This window comes from Phyllobates terribilis, unplaced genomic scaffold (assembly GCF_046119375.1).
Source record: "Phyllobates terribilis strain yellow unplaced genomic scaffold, ASM4611937v1 Scaffold_1__5_contigs__length_1240528914, whole genome shotgun sequence".
Classification (NCBI taxonomy): Eukaryota; Metazoa; Chordata; class Amphibia; order Anura; family Dendrobatidae; genus Phyllobates; species Phyllobates terribilis.
The window spans coordinates 261,983,756-262,007,497 of NW_027362761.1; the positions used below are offsets into that span (position 1 = coordinate 261,983,756).

The 23,742-nt window shown below is 41.0% G+C and overlaps 1 protein-coding gene across 2 annotated transcripts in view; it reads left to right on the forward strand.

Moving 5' to 3' along the window:
• Positions 1-23,742, forward strand: part of LOC141257227 (acyl-CoA dehydrogenase family member 11-like) — a 93,563-nt gene that overhangs the window by 57,351 nt on the left and 12,470 nt on the right. For both annotated transcript variants that reach the window (XM_073671514.1, XM_073671523.1), the window contains exons 4-9: positions 6,299-6,398; positions 8,097-8,214; positions 8,291-8,433; positions 9,568-9,717; positions 14,286-14,380; positions 14,457-14,556. In XM_073671514.1, the coding sequence (XP_073527615.1) occupies positions 6,299-6,398; positions 8,097-8,214; positions 8,291-8,433; positions 9,568-9,717; positions 14,286-14,380; positions 14,457-14,556 (706 nt within the window). The remainder of the gene's footprint in view (positions 1-6,298; positions 6,399-8,096; positions 8,215-8,290; positions 8,434-9,567; positions 9,718-14,285; positions 14,381-14,456; positions 14,557-23,742) is intronic.

Sequence of the window (23,742 nt, forward strand, 5' to 3'; positions counted from 1 at the left end):
CCTGACAAGTTATACATGCTGCCCAATCCATGCACTATCAGGCACTGGCTACATTAATTCAGCCAGGTATCTTTGACTTTGTCAGGTTTACTGTATAGAGGTTGTCCGGCCTTAGAGTGACTGCAAACTTGTGACTGCTCACAGCGCGTGCATTGTGCAGTGTGAGGAATTTCTGGTACTGGGAACAGTGGGTGCGATTTGCATAAATGCGGTCACTTGCCGACTAGATGTGTGCTGCCTCACTCAATGCCAGTGTATTGCGCGATGCCAGGCATGTCTAGTCGGAATGTGCCCTGAAGTCTGCAGATTGCATACTTGCAGTCACATGACCACGCACCAAAGAATCCGCACAGTGCGCACGTACAGTGACTGCAGACTTGTACCCCAAGGCCAGACATCCCCTTTAAAGATATTTGGCATTAAGATCATATCTCATCCAATGGAAATTGGCCTTCTTGAAGTGTAGTGTTTCTACTGTTCTTCTACTGAACATCATTAAAAGAAACGTGAAAACATTATTCTGTGATGATTATTAGCTACGCGACTTCCAACTCAAACATTTGATTGTTTGTCTGGCCTATTGGTTAAAATTAGGTATAGAAGTACCTCCCCTATTTTTGGGTTGAGCACCTGTTGTTAAAGGTTACTTTTGTCATTGTAAAAAATGGTTTCATTTGCTGGAGCTGCAGGTTTCTGCTCCCCAATTTATTTCTGGTAGTTGAAATCCCCCAGAGCAAATGTGCTCATAGATATGAATGAGGATTTGCCACACTTCTGCATTGGGAGGTATGCACAATCTGATGAATAGGATAGGTGCACGATAAGTGCTGATCGTCATTGGCGCCGCTCACCTCCTGATGATGGAGTGGCTCCAAACAAACACTGCAAAGAGGATGTGAGCAAGGATTCTGCACCTAGCACCTCATTAAATCCAATGACATTCCACATCTAGAGCAAGTGAATGAGTATAGTGTATCATACTCGCATACAGCACAAGAGAATGTACATGTGGAATAATGACTGCTCCGCAGACCACGACACCCTGGCACTTTATCAGTCCTTATCTTCTTCATATCCCATAATTGTGCGATATGTTCAATTAGGATTGTCCTGTATCAGTCTTATATAATGCTTTTAAGAAAAAGCATTGATCCAAACCTAAGTTTTATGTGTTGTATTACTTTTCCAACTTTGTGCCATATTGGTAGGGCCCTAGGCACTGAGGCTGAATTATCCGCTTGTTAGTCGTATTTCACATTTTCCATTGAAACTATATTTTTCAATTGTGTTGTAAAAAAGGAATTTCCCTTCCAATCGCTTTTTTTAAACTTGGTATAAAACTATAAAAATAAAAGCACACATTTATAAGCACATTGTATTAGAGAGACACGGACGGACATACACTAACTACACGTATGCACAACTCCATGTACCTTTACGAAATGCAGGCATGAAGACATCTGCACACGTACCTCACACAGGCCCATTCTCCAAAAATATAGGCGTACAATTACACTTGACATACATGCACTCAGCACATCACTGAAAAAAAAGTCACACATAGGCTAGGGACACACTGCATTCAAAAGTGCTTTGCTGACTTCCATCTGAATCCCTGATCCAGACATACTCCTGACGGTGCCATTCATTATAAAAACATAAATGGGGCACAAGAACATACAGGTGCATCTCACTAAATTAGAATATCATCAAAAAGTTAATTTATCTCAGTTCTTCAATACAAAAAGTGAAACTCATATTATATAGAGTAATTACAAACAGAGTGATCTATTTCAAGTGTTTATTTCTGTTAATGATGATGATTACGGCTTACAGCCAATGAAAACACAAAAGTCATTATCTCAGTAAATTAAAATAATTAACAAAAAACACCTGCAAAGGATTCCTAAGCATTTAGAAAGGTCCCTTGGACTGTTTAAGTAGGCTCCACAATCATGGGGAAGACTGCTGACTTGACAGATGTCCGGAAGGAAGTCATTGACACACTCCACAAGGTCCCAGAGTTCCAATTTTCATTTGGAAATCGATGTCCCAGAGTCTGGAGGAAGAGTGGAGAGGCCACAATCCAAGCTGCTTGAGGTCTAGTGTGAAGTTTCCACAATCAGTGATGGTTTGGGGAGCCATGTCATTTGCTGGTGTAGGTCCACTGTGTTTTATCAAGACAAAAGTCAGTGCAGCCGTCTTCCAGGAAGTTTTAGAGCACTTCATGCTTCCCTCTGCCGACAAGCTTTTTGGAGATGGAAATTTCATTCTCCAGCCGGACTTGGCACCTGTCCACACTGCCAAAAGTACCAATACCTGGTTTAAAAACAACAGTATCACTGTGCTTGATTGGCCAGCAAACTCGCCTGACCTTACCCCATAACCTTTGGGGTTATTGTCAAGAGGAAGATGAGAGATTCCAGACACAACAATGCAGATGAGCTGAAGGCTGCCATCAAAGCAACCTGGGCTTCAAAAAAACACCTCAGCAGTGCCACAGGCTGATCGCCTCCATGCCACGCTGCATTGATGCAGTAATAGATGCAAAAGGAGCCCTGGCCAAGTATTGAGTGTATTTACTGAACATACATTTCAGTAGGCCAACATTTCGGATTTTAAAAACATTTTTCAACCTGTTGTTATAAAGTATTCTAATTTACTGAGATAATGACTTTTGTGTTTTCATTGGCTGTAAGCCATAATCATCAACATTAACAGAAATAAACACTTGAAATAGATCACTCTGTTTGTAATGACTCTATATAATATAGGAGTTTCACTTTTTGTATTGAAGAACTGAAATAAATTAACTTTTTGATGATATTCTAATTTAGTGAGATGCACCTGTAGACCTCATATGCACTAAACATAGCTCCATAAAGCGGTTATATGTACTATTAGCATGTATTGTACATACGTCCCTGAATTCATGTGCGGTCACAACTTCATCGACACCATTCATCTCTGATGTGGGAGCAAGCAACGCTAGAATACTTCTTTAAAAGTTAGCGGTGAGAAAGGATGCTTCACTTCAGAGCTGACTATCTAATTATCTCTGGTAGATCGGAAGAAATACTGTTGAGGCCTCAGCTGTCAGGTGATGTCATCACTTCTGGTCTGGCTGCAGAGCTGGATTAGAGGTCAGATTCTTGGGGTATGTATGCTGCCTTCTTCTTTTGTTTTAAGAGCATCCCTCCCCACTGCTAACTTTTAAAGAAGAGAGAAAACCCCTCTAATTTCATGTCAAATGCCACTTGTCCTTATACAGTTTGACCACTAGTGGCTGCTATTGTTCACCTTAATAATTGTGCTGTAATCCCACTCCTTACAACTGGAGGCTGCTGTTGTGTTCTGCAATTGCCCTTTACTAAGATGGCAGATTCTGAACCTGTGGGATCCATCTTGTTTCCTGTTTGGGCCTACTTAAAGCCACATGAATCGCTGACTCATTGCTTGAGTATTGTGTCTAGCTGTTAGCCTAGTTTCCAGTCTCCAAGCTCCTGAACATTCTTACCTAGATTGTTCTCACCTATCTACGGATTGTTTCCTACAACTCCTTTTTGCTAACTACAAGAAATTCTACCGCTTGCTGTTCTGCATGTGCTCCTTCGGCCACTGGTTTCCAGCAGTACTACGCCAGTATTGTAACACTTCATATACTTTGCCAAGTATTCCAATGTGATCATGTACATTACGAACTTCATAACTGCCTTCACCATTGACATACTCTTCTATACCTACTAAAGGGGGTTATAGAAGTTCCTAGCTAGGGCAAAGGTACAATTCTGTAAACTAAAATGTGTCAGCACAATCAAGGTAAGTAGGAAGGAGAGCAAGAGACCAAGCACTACAATTGTGCTTCAGAAGTAATCTTTGACAAGAGCTGTATGTCAGAATCAGCTAGAGTGCATAACTTAGGTCAAGTAGCAGCTGCAGTAACTCTTTCTCTGCTTCCTGTTAGCAAGCAGGACACTGAAGTTAATGTGCACAGGAGGAGGGAGAGCAGGAAAAGCCCACTCTGCAGTACAGATCAGTTTCATAGGCTCCTTTCCTCATCACGTATGGGGCAACAAAACTGTGAAGCTCAGCTGGCTGGTCCAAGACCTCTCAACCACCCCCCACCACAATATAGCAAACACTCCCCTCCTCCCCCTGGTGCAGTAAGTCCCTATAAGTACTGGTGGTATTATACATTAGAAGGTATATTTATAAACCCTCCTCTTACACATTGTTCAGAATCCAGGACTTGTTAAGAAAAAAATAATTAATATTTACTATGGGCTTCAGCTGACGCTGCACTAGGCACAAGACCTCCAGTGTCTCATGGATAACTGCTTAATGACACCAATACATATTTTTACTGACCTGATATGTAAGAGAATAGCATTCCCCGAATGGTGAAAATGCAGCATCTGTCAGATGTACCAAATAGCTGACACCCTGCAAATAATGGCCTTAGGTCTGACAGCTATAGTGGCCTGTTCAGATGTTTCATTTCTGTCATTCCACTTTGCGTTAATTCCTGAAAAGCACCTGAAGGGTTAAGAAACTACCTGACAGCAGTTTTGAATATGGTACGACTCTCTGGATTAAAGGGATAATCATTCAAAGTTTGAAAATTGCTAATTTTTTTTGCATGTTTTTCATATATCTGATATGTTTTACAGTTATTTGTAAAAATATCGACCTAAATTTACCACTGTCATAAAATATATAATGTGTCACAAAAAACATTCAGAAAATCACTCGGAATATGTTGAAACATTCCAGAGTTATTGTCACATAAAGTGACACGTGTCAGATTTGAAAAATTTGGCTTGGTCATTAAGGGGTTGATACTACCCTGCATATTGGAAAATTGATTGTCAAAAATATTCCTGATGGCCGGTAAAAAAATAGAAGCCATCTTAGTGCTTTTTTGCCCCTGAATCTGGGGGGTTCCGAAGGTTGGCTTTTCCTAACCTATTATATGATAACAATAAATCTTTGCAAGGTTTTTTATTTGTTTCTTTGAAATTTGAAGATTTAATTAAATGTGGGATAATGTAAGAAAATTATATGATTATTAAACATAACCAAGGAGTTTTGTGGCCATATGATATCACTAGGATACTGATCCAGTTCAATAATGTGGAGAGGAATTGTGGCTTTTATTATTATTATTATTATTATTATTATTATTATTATTAATGTTCCTAATAGGGTTACATTATTACTTACAATGCATTCAGAGGCTTGGAGTCAGTATTGATTAATACAATTGATTAGTTGTGAGCCTCTGTTAGTTGGATAGAATTACATTTGGTTTTCAGCCCTTGGATGAAACAAGAATGATTTACTTACAACAGGCAGACACCTACAAAAAATGGAGAAAAATTAAAAACACAACATTTATTGCAAAATTGCTACCAATTACTGTGTGACTGGCCAAGTACCGTACACATACCCTAGATGAGTATGACATATGATATTCACATAGACTAACGTGACAACTGATACAAAATTGCTATGTTAGTTTTTCTTTAACCCCATCGAGACAGGGCCAATTTCCATTTTTGCACTTTTTTTCCTCCCCTTCTTCTTCCTAGAGACAAAACTCTTATTTTTCTATCCACATAGACATATGAGGGCTTGTTTTTTGCGGGACAAGTTGTACTTTTGAATGAAGGTCAAAGGTCTTGACTAGCATAGGGAAATACAGGGGCATTTAGGGATTGCCACCGTTAAGTGGCGCAATTTTCCGTTGATCCTTAGGGTGCCAACCTCCTCGGCTAGGCAGCTACATCGCATTTGGGTAACACTGTAGGGTACTTTAGAACTCCTGGTGTCGCCTGGTGTTATTACGACTTTTCTCTACCTTTTTAGGGAATTTTTTTTTTTAATGCATATCTAATACAATTGTATTTTAAGGTTTTTATGATGTACTAGTACTCTTGAATGACACCATTCATTTTACCGCATAGTGTACTGGAAAACGGGAGAAAATTTAATGTACATTTTGTGGTAAAAATGAAATTGCAGTATGATTCTGCTAATCAATACGATTATGGCAATACCAAACATTGTTAGCGGCAGGTACTGGCTGTAATACACAGCCATCATCTGCCGAGTATGGGGTGGCCTTACCCCATGAGCCCTGTTCGTACACCCGCTTCCGACTTGTGCAGCATATGTAAGGTAGATATCGTCAAGGGGGTAAGTCATCATTTTATTAAAAGGGCATTACTATGCTCCAGACTCTTAATTTATTGGGTATATGAATGTAATACCATTACTTCTGTTGTGATTTCTGCAGCCGCCTGATCCAGGTTGTAAAGCTCTATCTCTATTCACCATCCTCTGGATTGTTCTCCTGTCCTCTTGCTATGACCGATGGTGCAGCAAAGGTCATAGAGGTAAGATGATGTTTGTCTGTAGTAGTGGAGAGTACACTGTATTCTGGGAGCATAAAAGGGGTTGCTCATCAATGCGGCACTTTTTTTTTTTTTTTTACTTAAATGTATGTATTTTCGGCTAAAAATAAATTTTGCATTTGGGTTTTGTTAGAAATTTTGCACTTTTGGCCTTATATAGCCTCTGTATTGTACTGTCTATTGCTGCCTGCAGAATGAGTTAACTTAGAATCTGCTATGATGGTCTGACTCATAGTTTTTAACTCTTATATCTGTATTTTTCTGAGCTCCTCTCGGCTTATTTATGAGCAGAGACCACATCAAAGCTGTATGTGCAGGAAAACAAAGACCCTGCAAGTGCCAAACAGTGCAATATTTTTATTGTAATAAACTGGATGATTTTATCCTCAAGGTCTGAAACATTTTTTTACCAGGCAGATTTCAGCATATACTTAAAAATAAAATAGTAGGTTGATACAGGGATTTATTCTGACTGCTGGTTTCAGAGTCAGGAGGGAATTTTTCCTCAGGTGAAGATTGGCCAAATCATTTGGGGTTTTTGCCCTCCTCTGGATCAACTTTAGCAATTACAGAACTAACAGGTCGAACTTGATGGACGCAAGTCTTTATTCGGCTTTACAAACTATGTTACTATGTTACTTTCCATCTTACTAGAAGTCAAAGTACAGGAAAAGAAAAACCTTAGTAATCTCCATTAGGCCATTCAAGTTCTCATTTACTAAACCAGTAGACCACTCAGGATGTCATTTTTGAACAGGTAGATGACCAGGGACATTATTAAAGGGTATCTGTCATCACATTTGACCTATCTGAACTATTAATATGGGCATATAGAGTACTGAAAAAAGTCCTATGTATGTGCCTCATATCAGATGCCTTGTTGTGGATAAATCATCTTTTATCACTTTATATAAATGACCTCTTCCAGGCTCTGGGGAGGATGTTGCCTGGATGATAACTCTGCCTCCTGAGCTTATTTTACATGAAGGGGGGGGTTACCAGTGTGGTATGTAATGGTCGTTCTTTGCTCTCCTGATCTCACTGCAGAGCTGTGTGTGATTATACCTGACACATCTGCAGGCTCCTCCCATCTTCAGCCTCCATCTCACAGGCAGACAGGGCTGCAATATTGTTGCAATACAGCAGAGCTGAGAAAGAAGCACAAACTGTGTTGTAAGAAGAGAAATTTCAATTCTCCTGTTCTGTGTTAGTTACTTGTCTCACACTGGTAACTCCCCCTTTATGTAAAGAACCTCTGGAGGCAGAGTTATCTTCCAGACAACATCCTCCCAAGAGCCTGGAAGAGGTAATTTACATATAGTGATAAAAGATGATTTCTCAACAACCAGGCATCTGATATAAGACATACAGGTAGGACTTTTCAGCAATCTATAATCTGTATGACCAAATTAATAGTTTAGATAGATCAAATGTGGTGACAGATTCCCTTTAAACTTGACGAGGCATGACCACTAGAAAATCAGAAATGGCCAAGAAGTAGAGCAAAGGAAATAAAAAAAAAAAAAAACATTGACTTTTTAGGTATTAACAATAGTGAGAGTTTCTGTAAAACTACAACCAGAAATATAAACAATGATAAACTTCATTATGCACATTTCTAAATTATATCTGCTATTGTTAATAAAATATCCTTTAAACTCTTGAACTTTCCATTGACAGTCACTGGGTATGCCTGAGGCACTGCAGGATGCTTTCAGGCACCTTACCTCCAGAGATCCTAAAATATTTTGGACATCTGGCCAGTGGATGACGGAACGCAAAGGAGGATCAGATGTTGGTGGGTGATTAAATCCATCCGTGTGAAACATGTACCGCCAGAATAAACTATTATGTTTTCTATTTTCTTTTTTCAGCACATGGCACAGAAACAGTGGCTCATGCTCAGGGGGATGGCACTTACAAACTTTACGGGTACAAATGGTTTACATCAGCCACGGACTCTGACATGTCTTTGACTCTAGGCAGAGTGATAGATGCACAAGGACACATTATGTCGGTAATTCCCATTTTAGTCATTATTTGGGGTGAAGAAGATTCCTTTTTTATCTGCAATTTTTATAATCTTAACAGAACCATATATTATTATTATTTATTATTATAGCGCCATTTATTCCATGGTGCTTTACATGTGAAAAGGGGTATACATAGCAAAAACAATTAAAATTATCTTGAACAAAACGTGACGGCGACTGGTACAGGAGGACCCTGCCCGCGCGGGCTCACAGTCTACAAGAAATGGGTGAGGATACAGTAGGTGAGGGTAGGGCTGGTCGTGGAGCGGTATGGTGGAGCGATGGTTACTGCAGGTTGTAGGATTGTCAGAAGAGGTGGGTCTTCAGGTTCCTTTTGAAAGGTTTGCATGGTCGGCGAGAGTCTGATGTGTTGGGGTAGAGAGTTCCGGAGTAGTGGGGATGCACGGGAGAAATCTTGTATGCGATTGTGGCAGGAGGGGAGTAGAGAAGGAGATCTTGTGAGGATCGGAGGTTGCGTGCAGGTATGTACCGGGAGACTAGGTCAGAGATATATGGAGGAGACAGGTTGTGAATGGCTTTGTATGCCATGGTTAGGGTTTTGAACTGGAGTCTCTGAGCAATGGGGAGCCAGTGAAGAGATTGACAGAGAGGAAGAGCTGGGGAATAGCGGGGGGGACAGGTGGATTAGTCGGGCAGCGGAGTTTAGGATAGATTGGAGGGGTGCGGGAGTGTTGGAAGGGAGGCCACGGAGCAGGAGGTTGCAGTAGTCAAGGCGGGAGATGATGAGGGCTTGCACTAGTGTTTTTGCAGATTCATGGTTGAGGAATGTGCGGATCCGGGAGATATTTTTAAGTTGGAGTCGGCAGGAAGTGGAAAGGGCTTGGATATGTGGTTTGAAGGTGAGTTGAGTCAAGGGTTACCCCAAGGCAGCGAGCTTGAGGGACTGGGGAGAGTGGGCAGCCATTGACGTTGATAGATAGGTCAGTTGGGGGGGGTGAATGAGATGGTGGGAAGATGATGAATTCTGTTTTGTCCATGTTAAGTATATTGCTGTAATTATGAAAAATGCAACAAAATGACGAAAAAAGGCTCAAGTTGATATACACAAAATAAATTAAATGTTATAATAAACTTAACTAGCTGTTTACATTTTGCAGGGCACAAAAGGACTATCACTTTTTTACTTAGAGGTCAGAGATGCAGAAGGAGAGCTAAATGGAATTGAGGTTCAGAGGCTTAAAGAAAAGTTGGGTACTAGGCAGGTGCCAACCGCTGAATTGCTCCTAGATGGGGTAAAGGCCCTGCGGGTAAGTATGTTTCTGATCATTGTTTTGTAATATGGGAAATCCTTAACTATGTAAGAAACACATTCTACCCAAAGATGATTACTTAGTCCATAAATTAGAAGATGAAAATGCGTGTCTAGACACCTAATGGTAGTTTTACTTCAAAATGTACAGTTTTGCCAAGCCATTTTCAGCAAATGGTAGATTACTGCTAAATCTAATGGAAGCCAAAAGTCTATCAAGGGTGTGTGTTGAAATATATGTCATACCTAAAGCTATGGCCATTTTTAAAGGTAAAATGTAAATGTGTGCCTATTTTATGTCACTTTTCAGTATCCACTTACAACAGATTGATACACGAGGGTCTGGAACAGATCAGGAACAAATGAATTTGTGTCTTTTCTTATAGATGCACACATGCTTTTCTTTCAGGCAGATCCTTTTTAAGGATCTTTTCCAGAAGACGTCTGGCTATAAGCAGTTTCAGCTTTCCATAATGATGAAAATTACATGTTTTGCCAAGAAACTAAACAGACCGAGCAATAGGACAGAGGGTGTAACAATTCTGTTAATCATTTGTTAATAACAGGCACAAATACAGCCATGCAAACCGTTTCCAACAATGCACATTTAACACATACTGTAGCATTCAATAGTATAAAAGTGTACCTTCAGCTTTTTTATTTTTACAAATTCATTAAAGGGAATCTGTCAGCAGGTTTTTGCTACCCCATCTGAGAGCAGCATGATGTAGGCAAAGAGATCCTGAATCCAAAGAGGTATCACTTACTTTAGTGGCTGCCGCTGTTCTGACACAATCAGAGTTTTTAGATTTCGCAATGCAGCAGAGCAGAGAAAGCTAACCCCGCCCACACCAGGCTCTGTATGTATATTGTCTATAGACAGTGAGCTGCTTATCACAGAAGAGGGAGGAGTCTGACAATTGATTGCATGCCTGATAGTAACAGCAATGTTAATCACCAGATAATTAATCCTTCAGTCTAAGTAAACAACACCACACAGCCGGACCTGGCGGCTATTAAAAATATCATTCTCTGAAATGCCGCAGCGTTTCAGATATATATACATGGCTGTGATCGTACAGCTAGTGGCTGATACATGCTGCCCACGGTTTGGTTCCCTTTACTAAAAAGCCATAAATATAGTTACATAGATTGAAAAAAGACTCGGGTCCATCAAGTTCAACCCATCTCCACCAATTATACATTCTTTGTCAGTAAATTATCTATATCCCATAAAACTGATGTGTTTGGCCATTGAGCTACAGCTTCTATTTTACTTCCTCTCCTGGTGTTAGTCAGCGCCATGAAATTGTTTTATTTGATAAAAGAAGTTGTAACTGATAGACAACCCCCCCCCCCCCCCTCTCCTCTGCTGACACACCAAGATATCTCCTGGACTAACCGATAGGTTTGGCAAGTGTGCTTTCCCTACAGTATATGTGACACACACAGAAAAACCCTCATATGATATTCTTTTGAACTACAATCACTACAGAAAAAAATCTAGATGCTCTGGATCAGATTACAAATCACATCACGCTGTGAAAAAGAGCCGGTGTTTGCGAAATAATACAAGCTGAATTTCAGTGGAATTTCTCCATTAATTTTTTGTATGCGATGTTTAAACCATGGTGATCAAAACAGCTCATCCCTTTTTTACTTACTACATAATTAAATTGAAAAGTTGACTGTAGGCAGCTGACGAACATGTACTTTCCAAAGTACAATTACAGTTAAAGGGAAATTGTTACGGGTGTGTCAGAGGTGACAGACAGTCGCCCTGCAGTGGGTTGCAGGAGATCTCCACGTTTGGCATTGCAGACAGCTGCTTAGATAAGAGGCTGTCTTTATGACCGAGCGGCTGCCTCTTTCTTGCTAATTAGCTCTCTGCCTGGGTGTATATGTACCTGGTGTGTCTGGGAGTGAGGTGCTGGCTATATTCATTTCTACTTGTGAAGCTTAGCAGGAGCTCGTCCTCTCTGGAGCTTGAGGCCGTGTGCACATTTGGAGTTCATCTAAAGCTAAGCCATTTTCCCCTGTTTTGTCTACCATTGTTGTCTTTAGAGTGTTAGTGGAGGTTGACTAGTGCTCATCTCCTTTCATCCCTAGCCGAAGCCTTACGCCAGGGAAAGTAGGGCGAGGCGCACGATCGGCGATAGCTGAGGAGGCTATATAGGGACGTTAGTTGAGACAGGGTGACGCTAGACCAGACTAGGAGGTCTCCACTTCCCCCTTTCCCTAGTGTCTGGGCTCACTCTCCCTTTTCCCTCTGTGTTACACTTACACCTGGCGTGACAGAAATTGGCGGCCATTTCATGCTGCCTGAAAGCACAGGGAGCATGGAATCTACACAAGCTCACTCATTACAAAATATCAGGTTTTACGCTGAAACACTGCACAGAGAGACCCTATCTTTAGAAGGAGGCAGGGAGAAGCATTGACTGAGCGACTTCCTGCCTCTTCTGATCACCTAGCTCAGATTGAATGATGGTCTCCACTAGTGTAAAAAAAAACAAACAAATTTTTTGTACATTGGGAAAATAAATGTCAGTCAAGCCAGGCACAGGCTCCTTTTTCCATGCCTGGCTTGTTTGTAAGCTAGGTTTTCTCTGAAGCACTGTATCAATTCATAGTAAGAGGTAGTGTCCTGTAATGAGGGAACATATTTGTCTTTCATGCTGTATGTCAGCCTTCTTCAACTCCAGTCCTTGAGTCCGATCAACGGATCATGTTTTCAGGATCTCCTCAGTATTGTCCAGGTGTTGGCATTATTACCTGTGCAATGCTAAGAAAATCCTGACAACATGATCTGTTGGTGGACCTCGAGGACTGGAGTTCGGGAACACTGCTGCGTGTGCGGTTCGGGCGGCATGAAATGGCTGGCCGGTTCCCTTTAAGGAATTTTGAAAACGCAACTCTAAAAGCTTTTGTCTGTTTACAGAAGTTCCTATTTACGCCCTGTGAGAAAATGATAACCAAGAAGACTCCCACAGAAGCACAAGGCAAACACTGAGAGATAGAGTACCTTAATTAGAATCTAATCCCAAGGACCCAGTGATACCGCTGAGCACTGACAAAACATGTAGTCATTAAGTGATAATCATGTAAGATTGTGCTCATTTTCTGTAGCTTGTCCTGAGAACAACAGCATGCGCTCCTCTCAGTGTGAAGATCTTCCGCACAACAGTAGTGTGTATTAATCAGAAACATAAATGCCGCTGGCAGTGTTTAGTTTCAGCTTGATCATGTGGCTATTTCAGACTGTAATAGTTTACAGATATTTTTTTTGACTGATATCATAAAAAAAAGATTTACTTTCTGGAGGGGATATTTGTGAGCTGGAGTTTAACTCTTTAAGGGGTATAGTCATGTGGTAGTACTTTAATACTATATAGAGACTGTTACTAAGTTCAGCCATGTCTGCAGTACATTAGGGGCACATTTAGAAAAATGGTCAAACCAACTTAGAAAAGATAACAATTGCCAGTTCTCAGTGGTTGACACCTGTTTAGTGGCTAGCTGAAGACTTGATGACAAATCGCAGGCTTTTCAGGTTTACAGCGGACGCTTAAATCAGGCTAAGTTGCGTTTTGGAAAAGAGAGTTTGATCCAGCTTCAAATCCATTTCAATGACGTGTTAAAAATATATAGTCTTTTTATTTCCAACGTTAAAAAACATAGAAAAATGATAAGGAAAAGTTGCAAACGGGAAAAAGCTCACCGTGATAGAGATAGGAGTCATACCAAAGTCTAAGAACGCACGGTGTTCAAAACGCATCTGGTTGTGCCTATCTTATTTTGCCTATGTCCCCACCCCCCCATTACCTCTATCACGGTGAGGTTTTTCCCGCTTGCAACTTTTCCTTGTAATTTTTCTATGTTTTTTAACATTAGAAATAAAGATTATATATTTTTAACACGTCATTGAAATGGATTTGAAGCTGGATCAAACTTTCTCTGTTTCTTGTATTGACTGACGCCCTGCAAATTGTGCAGCATGGAAGGGCGAGCTGGTTATCCTTTCCTACTAAGTTGCTATTCCCCATTATCTTTCAGATGGCCAATGTAAAAACATCTAAAAGGGATGTAGTACCGTAATACTTCTAAACCCTTTTTGCTTTGTGTGTCAAAAGCTTTTTCTTTCTTTAGGCCACGTTGACACGTTCAGTATTTGGTCAGTATTTCACGTCCGTATTTATAAGCCAAAACCAGGAGTGGGTGATAAATGCAGACATGGTGATGTGTTCCTATTATGCTTTTCCTCTGATTGTTCCACTCCTGGTTTTGGCTTACAAATACTGATGTAAAATACTGACCCAAATACTGAACGTGTGAACGTGGCCTTATTCCGTGTACTCTGATAGGTTTCCCCTAAGTTGTTTCTCATTAATACTTTAAAGAGGTGGCACTAGAGTTGAGTTGAGGTTCTCTTCTCTGAAGAGACTATTTGCATACCTTATGACTAGAGGACTAACGTTTTTCGGATCCGTTTTATATCAAATATATCAGATTGTCAATCATATGTAAGGGCTGATATGTATTTTTCTTTATTTTGGTAAACTTAAGATCTCACCTGAAGGTCGCGGTGTTGCTTCAATCTCCAATATGTTGACAATAACTCGCATTCACAACACCATTGCTGCAGCTGCTGGCATGAGAAGGTAATATCTCGCTATAATATATTTGTATTATGTATTCAGGCAGATAACAGTGCTTTTTCTTTTTTTTTAAATCTAGGGTAATTAGTCTGGCCAGAGAGTATGCAGCAAAGAGATTTGTATTTGGCAATCTGATAAAGAACCATCCTTTGCATATGCAGACTATTGCTCGCATGGAGGTAAGTGCTTTGTCTTTGATATTGTTTCTTGCTGAAATGTAACAACTCTGGAGATTTAGCAACATTTTAGTCCTATACCATTGAAAAAAATTAATTGAGACAACTTGTTTAACAGCTATGAACACTCTAACAACTTAAAAAGTTGCGCTGAAGTTTTAGGCTGCAGTCTTCATTCCTTTCTTAATTTTTAGATTTTCTGATATTCAGTTTGCAATCTGCTCCTAGTGTTAAACTTAGAGCCTGCTCTCTCTTTATTTTCCCCTCCATTCTCTAAGTAAAGCTGATGGATGTCATCAGCTCCAAGCCAACAGCAGCCTGAAGCTCTTCTGTATCTGTGTCAGAAAGAACAACACAGCCAGTTATGTGAAGAAGTTGCACAGACTCTACAGCAACTAAAGGATAGCAATGTTTGAATGAAAACGATTTGGAAAGTTGATTTACTTTGAATTTAGGAAGTGGATGAAAAATAAAGAAAAAATAGTGCAAAGGTGTTAATAGCTTTTAGCTTGTGTAGCAATAACTGTTTCAGTTTAAAAATTATCTTTTTTTAATACAAATGCCTGTAAACATTGTCCAAGTCAGACTTTAGCAAAGTACGCACCGTGGGCCACATCCAACCCTTTAGCTGTTCCTATCTGGCCTGCATCCCGGAACAGCCAAAAAGTTGGATACATTGGCATCCCGCACTACACTGCGTCTTCAGGGTGCTAGTAATGCTGAAAAAATTGATGAAATCTGAAGATACCAGCTCCTTGTTTCATCATTCAGCCTGTGCAACAAAGTCTCTGCTCAGCGGGCATGATGTCACCAGATTGCGTCTGCTGTGCAGAGATTCAGTACACACGTTGTACTGAGCTGAGCAATGCATTGGAGCAGACGGGATAGGGGTGAGTAGTTTTATTTATTTTAATTATCAGTCAGTACTTGTGTGTGGGAAATTATGGGTGTCATTATACTGTGTGAGGGGCTGTGGAGTCATCATACTTGTGTGGGGGGGGGCATAATGTGTGAGGTGCTGAGGTTGTGGGTACATTAGATATTTGTGTGTGGGACTGTTAGGATATAATACTTGTGTGAGGTGCTGTAAGGACATCATACTTGTATGGAGGGTCATAATACTGTGTGAGTGACTTTGGGGGTCATCATAATTGTGGGGGGCAGTGACACTGTGTGAAGGGTGGTAGGGACATCATGCTTGTGTGGGGACTCCTATTACTTTGAGGGGTTTTGGGAACAGAATTTCTTGTGTGAGGGCCATCATACTGTGTGGGTGACTTTGGGGGCCATCATACTATATGGGGGACTGTCAGGTTTGTCCATCATACTGTATGTGAGGAATGCAGGGCCATCATACTGTGTGTGTGGTGTCTGTGGGGGCGTCACACTATGTGAAGACACTGGGGACATCAAATTGGGTGTGGATATGCTGTTGATAAAGGTACATCTACTTATTAAGTATACTTGAAGCTGAATAACAAGATTTAATAACAAATACCTACAATTAGAATGTAGTATAATTCTTCTGATTCACTGTTACTTACCCCATGTGCAGGGCAATGCAGTGGCTTAGGTATCCATGGTTATGACCACTAACAACTAACTGTCACTCTATGAATGGTCATAATCATGGATACCTAAGCTACTGCAGTGCCCTGCACATGGGGTAAGTGACATAACGAAGAACTATACTACATTTCTAATTAGAGGTATTTGCTAATATTATTTTTACACTTACTACATATTGGGATAGGATCTTGGAGACTGGAATAGCCCTTTAAATTCAGCCAGTTTGGTCGGCTTTCCCCAACAGTCAGGGTCTCCCATGTGGACCCTTAAGAAAATTAATTTCCCACTCCTGGTCTAAGGCATGGTTACAATGCATGGTCTGGCCACAGAAAATTTTAATTCAACTGGGTCTAATCGATGGCTTTTCTGTGTGGCGTTGATGGAAATAATTTTGAAATCCACACCATGTTCTTTATTGTAAACAGATTTGTTTTTTGGAATATGTAATTGGGGAATGAAATGCCCCATTCCGGGGGAATGTTAGCAGGTGCAGAATCCAGAACATGTATACATGGCTTTACCTACTGTTGCAGAATTTACCCACATTTACATCTAATATTTTAAAAGATAAGGATAGAGTAAAACTAAATTGGATATCATACAGATGCAGAGACTTGGTGTGAGTCAATATTCACTTAGTCAGTGAACGTTCACTGATGACTACTTGTCTCCCTTCATATCAATACTGCCCGCATACGGCAGTCTATATCTCTGCTTTTTGAATCCTTGCAAGTATGACCTGTTGACAGTAGTGTGGGCTGTAATTATCAGCACTTGCCTCTTGGCTGATTGACATATCCTATGTGAAAACCCCAACACAGAAAACAAAGGTGCTCCAACAGGTTTTTACTAGATGAAGTCCAAAATTCAGAATAATGAAATCTTTTAATTACATCCTTGGAGCACAATAAAAACTACAATGGAGTCAGACAATTGCTGGTGAAGCTGGAAACTCTGCTCATTTTTCTGATTTCCTTCTTTGCTCTACTTTATAACATACAGGGTGGTCCAAAAGTAGATGGACAGAAAATAATATTTATTTTGATTTATATATAAAATTATATTGACTAACACAAGCATAACATTGACAATTAAATTTTATTCTGAACAATAATACAAAAGCCCTTAAATTTTATCAATGCAGGTGCTCAAACTGTTTTCCATTACAATTTGCACAGCTTTGAAGTCGCCTCTTACGCTTTGACAAACTTTTTTGCCCAAGTCTCTTTGGGTATTAATTTCTTGAAATGCATCTCTTATGTAATACTTATGTATGCATCTCTTATGTAATATTTCATTTTCCAAAGAGTCTGGGATGAATGAAAAGTGGAATCTGATTGGTTGCTAAGGGCAACTGAGCCAGTTTCACTTTACACCATGTTTGATAAATCTCCCCCTTCATAACCTTATTACACTTTCTGTCCACCTACTTTTGGACCACCCTGTATATAAAGAACTCTTTTATGTGGCTATGTGCACATGGAGTCCAGAGTTTCTGGAGTAGAAACTGGGCAGAACCTCCAAGTTTGAGGCGTTTTGCATTTTTGAGAAGGATGTGAAGAGTTTCTTCTCCAAAAGCTCCTTGAAATACTTTGTATGCACATAGCCTATAGGATATTGTAAGTTTTGAATTTAATCTTGCATATTCCATTCCATAACATAACATAAAGCATGTGAGATATATAGCAGTAAATGGTGGACTTTTGGACAAGCATACATACAGCAGTAAATGGTGGACATTGGGACAAGCATACGTACAGCAGTAAATGGTGGACATTGGGACAAGCATACATACAGCAGTAAATGGTGGATATTGGGACAAGCATACATACAGCAGTAAATGGTGGACATTGGGACAAGCATACATACAGCAGCAAATGGTGGACATTGGGACAAGCATACATACAGCAGTAAATGGTGGACATTGGGACAAGCATACGTACAGCAGTAAATGGTGGACATTGGGACAAGCATACATACAGCAGTAAATGGTGGATATTGGGACAAGCATACATACAGCAGTAAATGGTGGACATTGGGACAAGCATACATACAGCAGTAAATGGTGGACATTGGGACAAGCATACATACAGCAGTAAATGGTGGACATTGGGACAAGCATACATACAGCAGTAAATGGTGGACATTGGGACAAGCATACATACAGCAGTAAATGGTGGACATTGGGACAAGCATACATACAGCAGTAAATGGTGGACATTGGGACAAGCATACATACAGCAGTAAATGGTGGACATTGGGACAAGCATACATACAGCAGTAAATGGTGGACATTGGGACAAGCATACATACAGCAGTAAATGGTGGACATTGGGACAAGGATACATACAGCAGTAAATGGTGGACATTGGGACGAGCATACATACAGCAGTAAATGGTGGACATTGGGACGAGCATACATACAGCAGTAAATGGTGGCCATTGGGACGAGCATACATACAGCAGTAAATGGTGGACATTGGGACGAGCATACATACAGCAGTAAATGGTGGACATTGGGACGAGCATACATACAGCAGTAAATGGTGGACATTGGGACGAGCATACATACAGCAGTAAATGGTGGACATTGGGACAAGCATACATACAGCAGTAAATGGTGGCCATTGGGACGAGCATACATACAGCAGTAAATGGTGGACATTGGGACGAGCATACATACAGCAGTAAATAATAGGCACTAAAACAGCTACGAATTGTGCAGTTCTGATTGATAAAGCTGGAAACCTTATGACATCAATGAAAGCAAATGTATGATACAATTGCGTAGATAAACAGGTCTTATTGGATCCCGTGGTGTAGAAACCTTTACCACTTCAAGATTGAAAAACACCTAATTTACGGTTATTTTTTTACAAGCTGAACTGATAGAGTGTTTGGAGGAGGACTAATCTTAGCGGGACCTTTTAGTATTCTACTGCGTGCGCTTTCTACAGCCACTTCATACTATTCCTGTAATGAAAGAGGATGAGAGAAGGACAGATAAGGAGAGAGCTCATACTTCAAGTACATTATTGTATAATTGTATTATTCCGTTTGTAAATACATGTCTGCAAATTTCAATGGCTAGACAGTTAGTCATCCCACATCATCAAAGTTATCTATGGTATCCATTAAAAATGCAAGTTTAATTGTTCGAACATATGTCCTGCACGTAGCAGTGTGGATAGTTTCACTCCCAGGGGAATGACCTCACATGGTGGAGCGGATCTAAGGGTCTAGCTACTATGAATATGAAACATGTATTGTTCATATCTATCCCTTGTTACGTTTATGGTTTATAGTATAGAATACCCGCATAGTGAATACGTTTCAGTTTTGTTGCCAACATGAGTAAAACAAAGTCTTTCTTTTACAGCAATGAAATCTGCTGTGCACCATAAAATTAACATTTTAATTACAGATGTTCTAGTACATGCATGCACTCAAGTGTAGTGGCATGTTACTCCACAGACCATGGCCGGGTCACTTCTGGGCTTTAATCATTATTACCATCTGCTGATTAAAGGCAGGTTTAGAGAAGTGCGTGGAACGACAGACTACTCACTTCATTATGCTGGTGTTCGTATAGTCAGAAGTGAGGATAGGGTTTTTAGAATTATAATAGCATACAGACAGATGTAGTTCATAGACTTTATTTTCAACTTTAATGTTTCAATAGAAGACATTAAGTGGGTTTACAGTTGACATAAACTTTTAAAAGAAACATTATCAATTTAAAAGTCACAGTATTAGATTTCCATCAGCCCCCAAACCTCTTTCCAGAGACCCCTTTCCACACCACTATTTATCTTTTGGAAGCAAAAAGGCCATCCCTGGGTGTTTCTCTTTCTCGTAATCAAAGTATTTGTAAAGCTCTAGTCATGGCTGATCTGTTCTTTGCTTTTTGATTTAGGAATAGTGATGATTGCAAGTGCTCGCTAATCAAGTTTGCCTAGGGTGCTTGGGTATGCAGAGTAGCACGGGTGCTCGAGTGCAATGTTCGCATCCCCGCTGCTGTTAGATAGCCAAAAAACATGCGGAGATTGCCTGACAAACACGGGCAATCCCCGCATGTTTTGTGACTATCTAACAGCCGCGAAACATAAGTCTGCGGGGATGCGAACATCTCACTCGAGCACCCTCGGCAAACTGGAGTAACGAGCACTTGCACTCATCACTATTTAGGAATACCAAACAATTAACATATTTGTGCACATTAAGTATTTGTTGCATACCTTTCTAAATCAAAAATGTCTCTTGGTAGGAAAAATGCTGCATAAAAAAACGCACTTTTTTATGCATTTTTCCCAGTCATTAGAATGGTTGAAAGACTTGACATTCTGTAGATTTGAAACTGCTTCAAATCTGCGAGGAGAAAATAATATACTTGTGCGTGAGATTTCAGAAACCTCATTCACTTTGCTGGGACAGTCAAATGCTGCGTTTCTCGCAGCAAAAACACGCGGGAAAAAATGTGGCAATAAATGTGACATATACCGTATACATAACCTTAATATAAACTTGACCTATGAACTTCAATGTAAGAAATGACAAATGGAAAGAAGTTTCTTTTTCAGCATGAAGCCTGTAAACTCAAAACGCAACTGAAAGGGGTGGTTCAATTTCCATAATGCCCTTCATAAATATCATCTATCTTTAAGCCCTAAGCACATAGTCATATGGACTTAAGTCATGCGTAAATCATACCTTTACTGTTAAAAAATCTATCCATCTGATATGAAAAAAAAGCGTTTTTTTCTCATGTGCTAATTAGGGTGCTCCATGTAGGCTTGTTATGGCAAAGCAGCTTTGGTGCACTGTTCGTCCCCTGAATTTGGGTAATCAACGCCTGCTTCACTGATGACATACAATGCCATCTCGCCCAGAGGCAGTGCCGTCTCAGGAGAAGGCTTGTTCATGTGCTCGCTCTCTATTGGAGTTCCTAAATCTGAGCGTGCACACACACACCGCTCTCTCCTCTGTTACACAATGTAGTGGAGCAGCTGCAGCATGGAGGAGAGAGCTGTGCACATACACCCTGCAATGTAGGAACTTTGACAGTGAGTGAGATCAGGCACCAGCTTTCTTCTAAGACAGTGCACCATAATTAGCATATGGGAATAAAAAGCATATTTTGCACAATGAAGGGAAAGATTTATAAAATAGAGATAAGATTTTTATAAGGGCTAAGTCCCCCATATGAGAAAGCACTCGGTATTTTGGGGGTGACATACTTTTTTTTAAAGTCACTTTTTTCTATTACTCTAAAATCAATCACATTCATCATCATTATTAACCCCTAAACACAAAATCACGTACAGGAGAATTGGAGAATGCGGTGCTTTCACTCATTCCGCCATAAATGTACATGATTGATTTAAACTGGCATCACACAAAATCACAGTGACCGTTTAATAAAAAGTGCTGATCCCCCGCCAGCTAGCTGCTCGTCTCCAATCAGGTTTGCTTCTGCCTGGCGATCGTTATGATTGGTCTTGACCTTCTCAGTCATGTCACAGAGCTTGCTGTCAAGCAGTGAGTGCTACAGGGCAAACACCCTGACGCCCTGCTACTGAGATTAACTCCTTAGATGCCATTTTTAATAGTGGCATCTCAATGGTTAATAGAATGGAGGGCAATCCAAGGCCAAGTAATGACCTTGGGGTCGCCAGCTATGCTAGCCTGTAAATAAAAAAGTTAATAATAACATTTGTAATAATGTAAAAATAATTGAGGAAAAAAGTTTTGCCACTACAAATGCAGGTTGTATGTAAAAAACAAAAAAATAAAGTACACACATGGCCAAGTCTGGAACTACCAAACGTATAAAACTGTTATTTATTTATTTTACTCACTTATATAGCGCCATTAATTCCACAGCTCTTTACAGACATCATCTTCACTGTCCCCATTAGGGCTCACAATCTAGATTCCCTATCAGTAGGTCTTTGGAGTGTGGGAGGAAACAGGAGAACCCGGAGGAGACCCACACAAACACGGGGAGAACATACAAACTCCTTGCAGATGTTGTCTTTGATGGGATTTGAACCCAGGACACCCGAGCTGCAAGGCTGCAGTGCTAACCACTGAGCCACCGTGCTGCCCGTCTCGTACAGTGAAGACCGTAAGAAATAAAATAATGTAGCTTTTTCACCAAACTGACACAAAACATAGTTTTTATTTTTTTTTTACTCTTTTTATTCTATGTCACTGAAAGTCTTGTCTCGCTTTTAATTTCTCCTCTCCATTGCAGAGCTCTTAGCTTGTAAAGTTTAGGTTATAATTTATGTAAAGTTCAATTTGGCATTATCAGAAACTTGTCTCTGGGGACGTGTGCTTTTTCCCCTTTTTCAGGTTCACAAATCATAAGCAGCAGGCAGCAATACACAGGGGAAAAAAAGAACACGCCCTCCTCTCCTCACTAATCTCTGCAGCTGCTGTATAGAGACAGCAGAGATGAGTAATACCATATTTTTCGGACTATAAGACGCACCACAAATTTTGGGGTGGAAAATAGGAAAAAAAATATTTTTTATAAAATGGGGGTCTGTCTTATAGTCTGAATAGGTATCTTACCTGGGGGGGGCGGTGGAGTGGGGGTCACAGGAGGCAGAGTCCTTCAGGAAGCCGGTGGAAGTGGAGGAATGCTGCGGATCCTGGATGCGAGAAGCCGGTGCTCCAGCAGCGGGGAGTTGCAGTGACGGTGAAGCAGGATCGCAGGGCCCTCCATTCCCTCCCTCAGGAACCCGGCGGCTGCCGCAGAAGAGGTGTGATGCTGCGGGGCCGGTGGCTGGCCGGGGGTCAGTGTCTGGCTGTTGGCTGGGGGCCTGATGCCTGGGGTCCTGATGCTGGGGGCCTGGTGCTGGGGGCCTGGTGCTGGGGGCCGGTCTCTTGCTGTGAACGGCGTGGCAGAGCGGCGTGAGCGGCTTCCGGTGCCCGTGGCCATCTTCCTGAAGCTGTGATCTACAGGAAAATGGCTGCTTGCGTGGCAGAGCGCATGCTCCGGTACCATTTTCCTGTAGATCACAGCTTCAGGAAGATAGCCACGGGCATCGGAAAGCCTCTCACGCAGCTCTGCCTCACAGCCAGACACCTGCCCCAATACCCGGCCAGGTACCCGCCCGCCTCACCTCTTCTTCTGCCGCCGCCTTCCTGATGGAGGGAGGGAACGGAGGGCCCTGTGATCCCGCTCCACCACCACTGCACCACTGGTAAGTTATGTTTGGACCATAAGAAGCACCCCCCATTTTCCTCCCAAATCTGGGGGACAAATAATGTGTCTTATGGTCCGAAAAGTACGGTATATCATTACAAACCCTTCAGCTCTCATCTCACAGTGCTGTCAGCTCTCATCTCACAGTGCTGTCAGCTCTGACACTGCTCCCACACTGACTGTCATGAGATGAGATCTGTTAGGAATTGTAATGATGCATAAATCAGCCCTAATGCACAGTTGCTGCAGACATCAGTTAGGAGAGGTGCATGTTTTCTTTTCTCCCCTTTTATGTTGCTTCATGCTCATGATTTTTCAGCCTCCTACATGGGAAGAAGTATTCACCCCAGATATAAATCTCTGGTAACGCCCAATTGAACTATAACATGAGTTATAACCAAAGC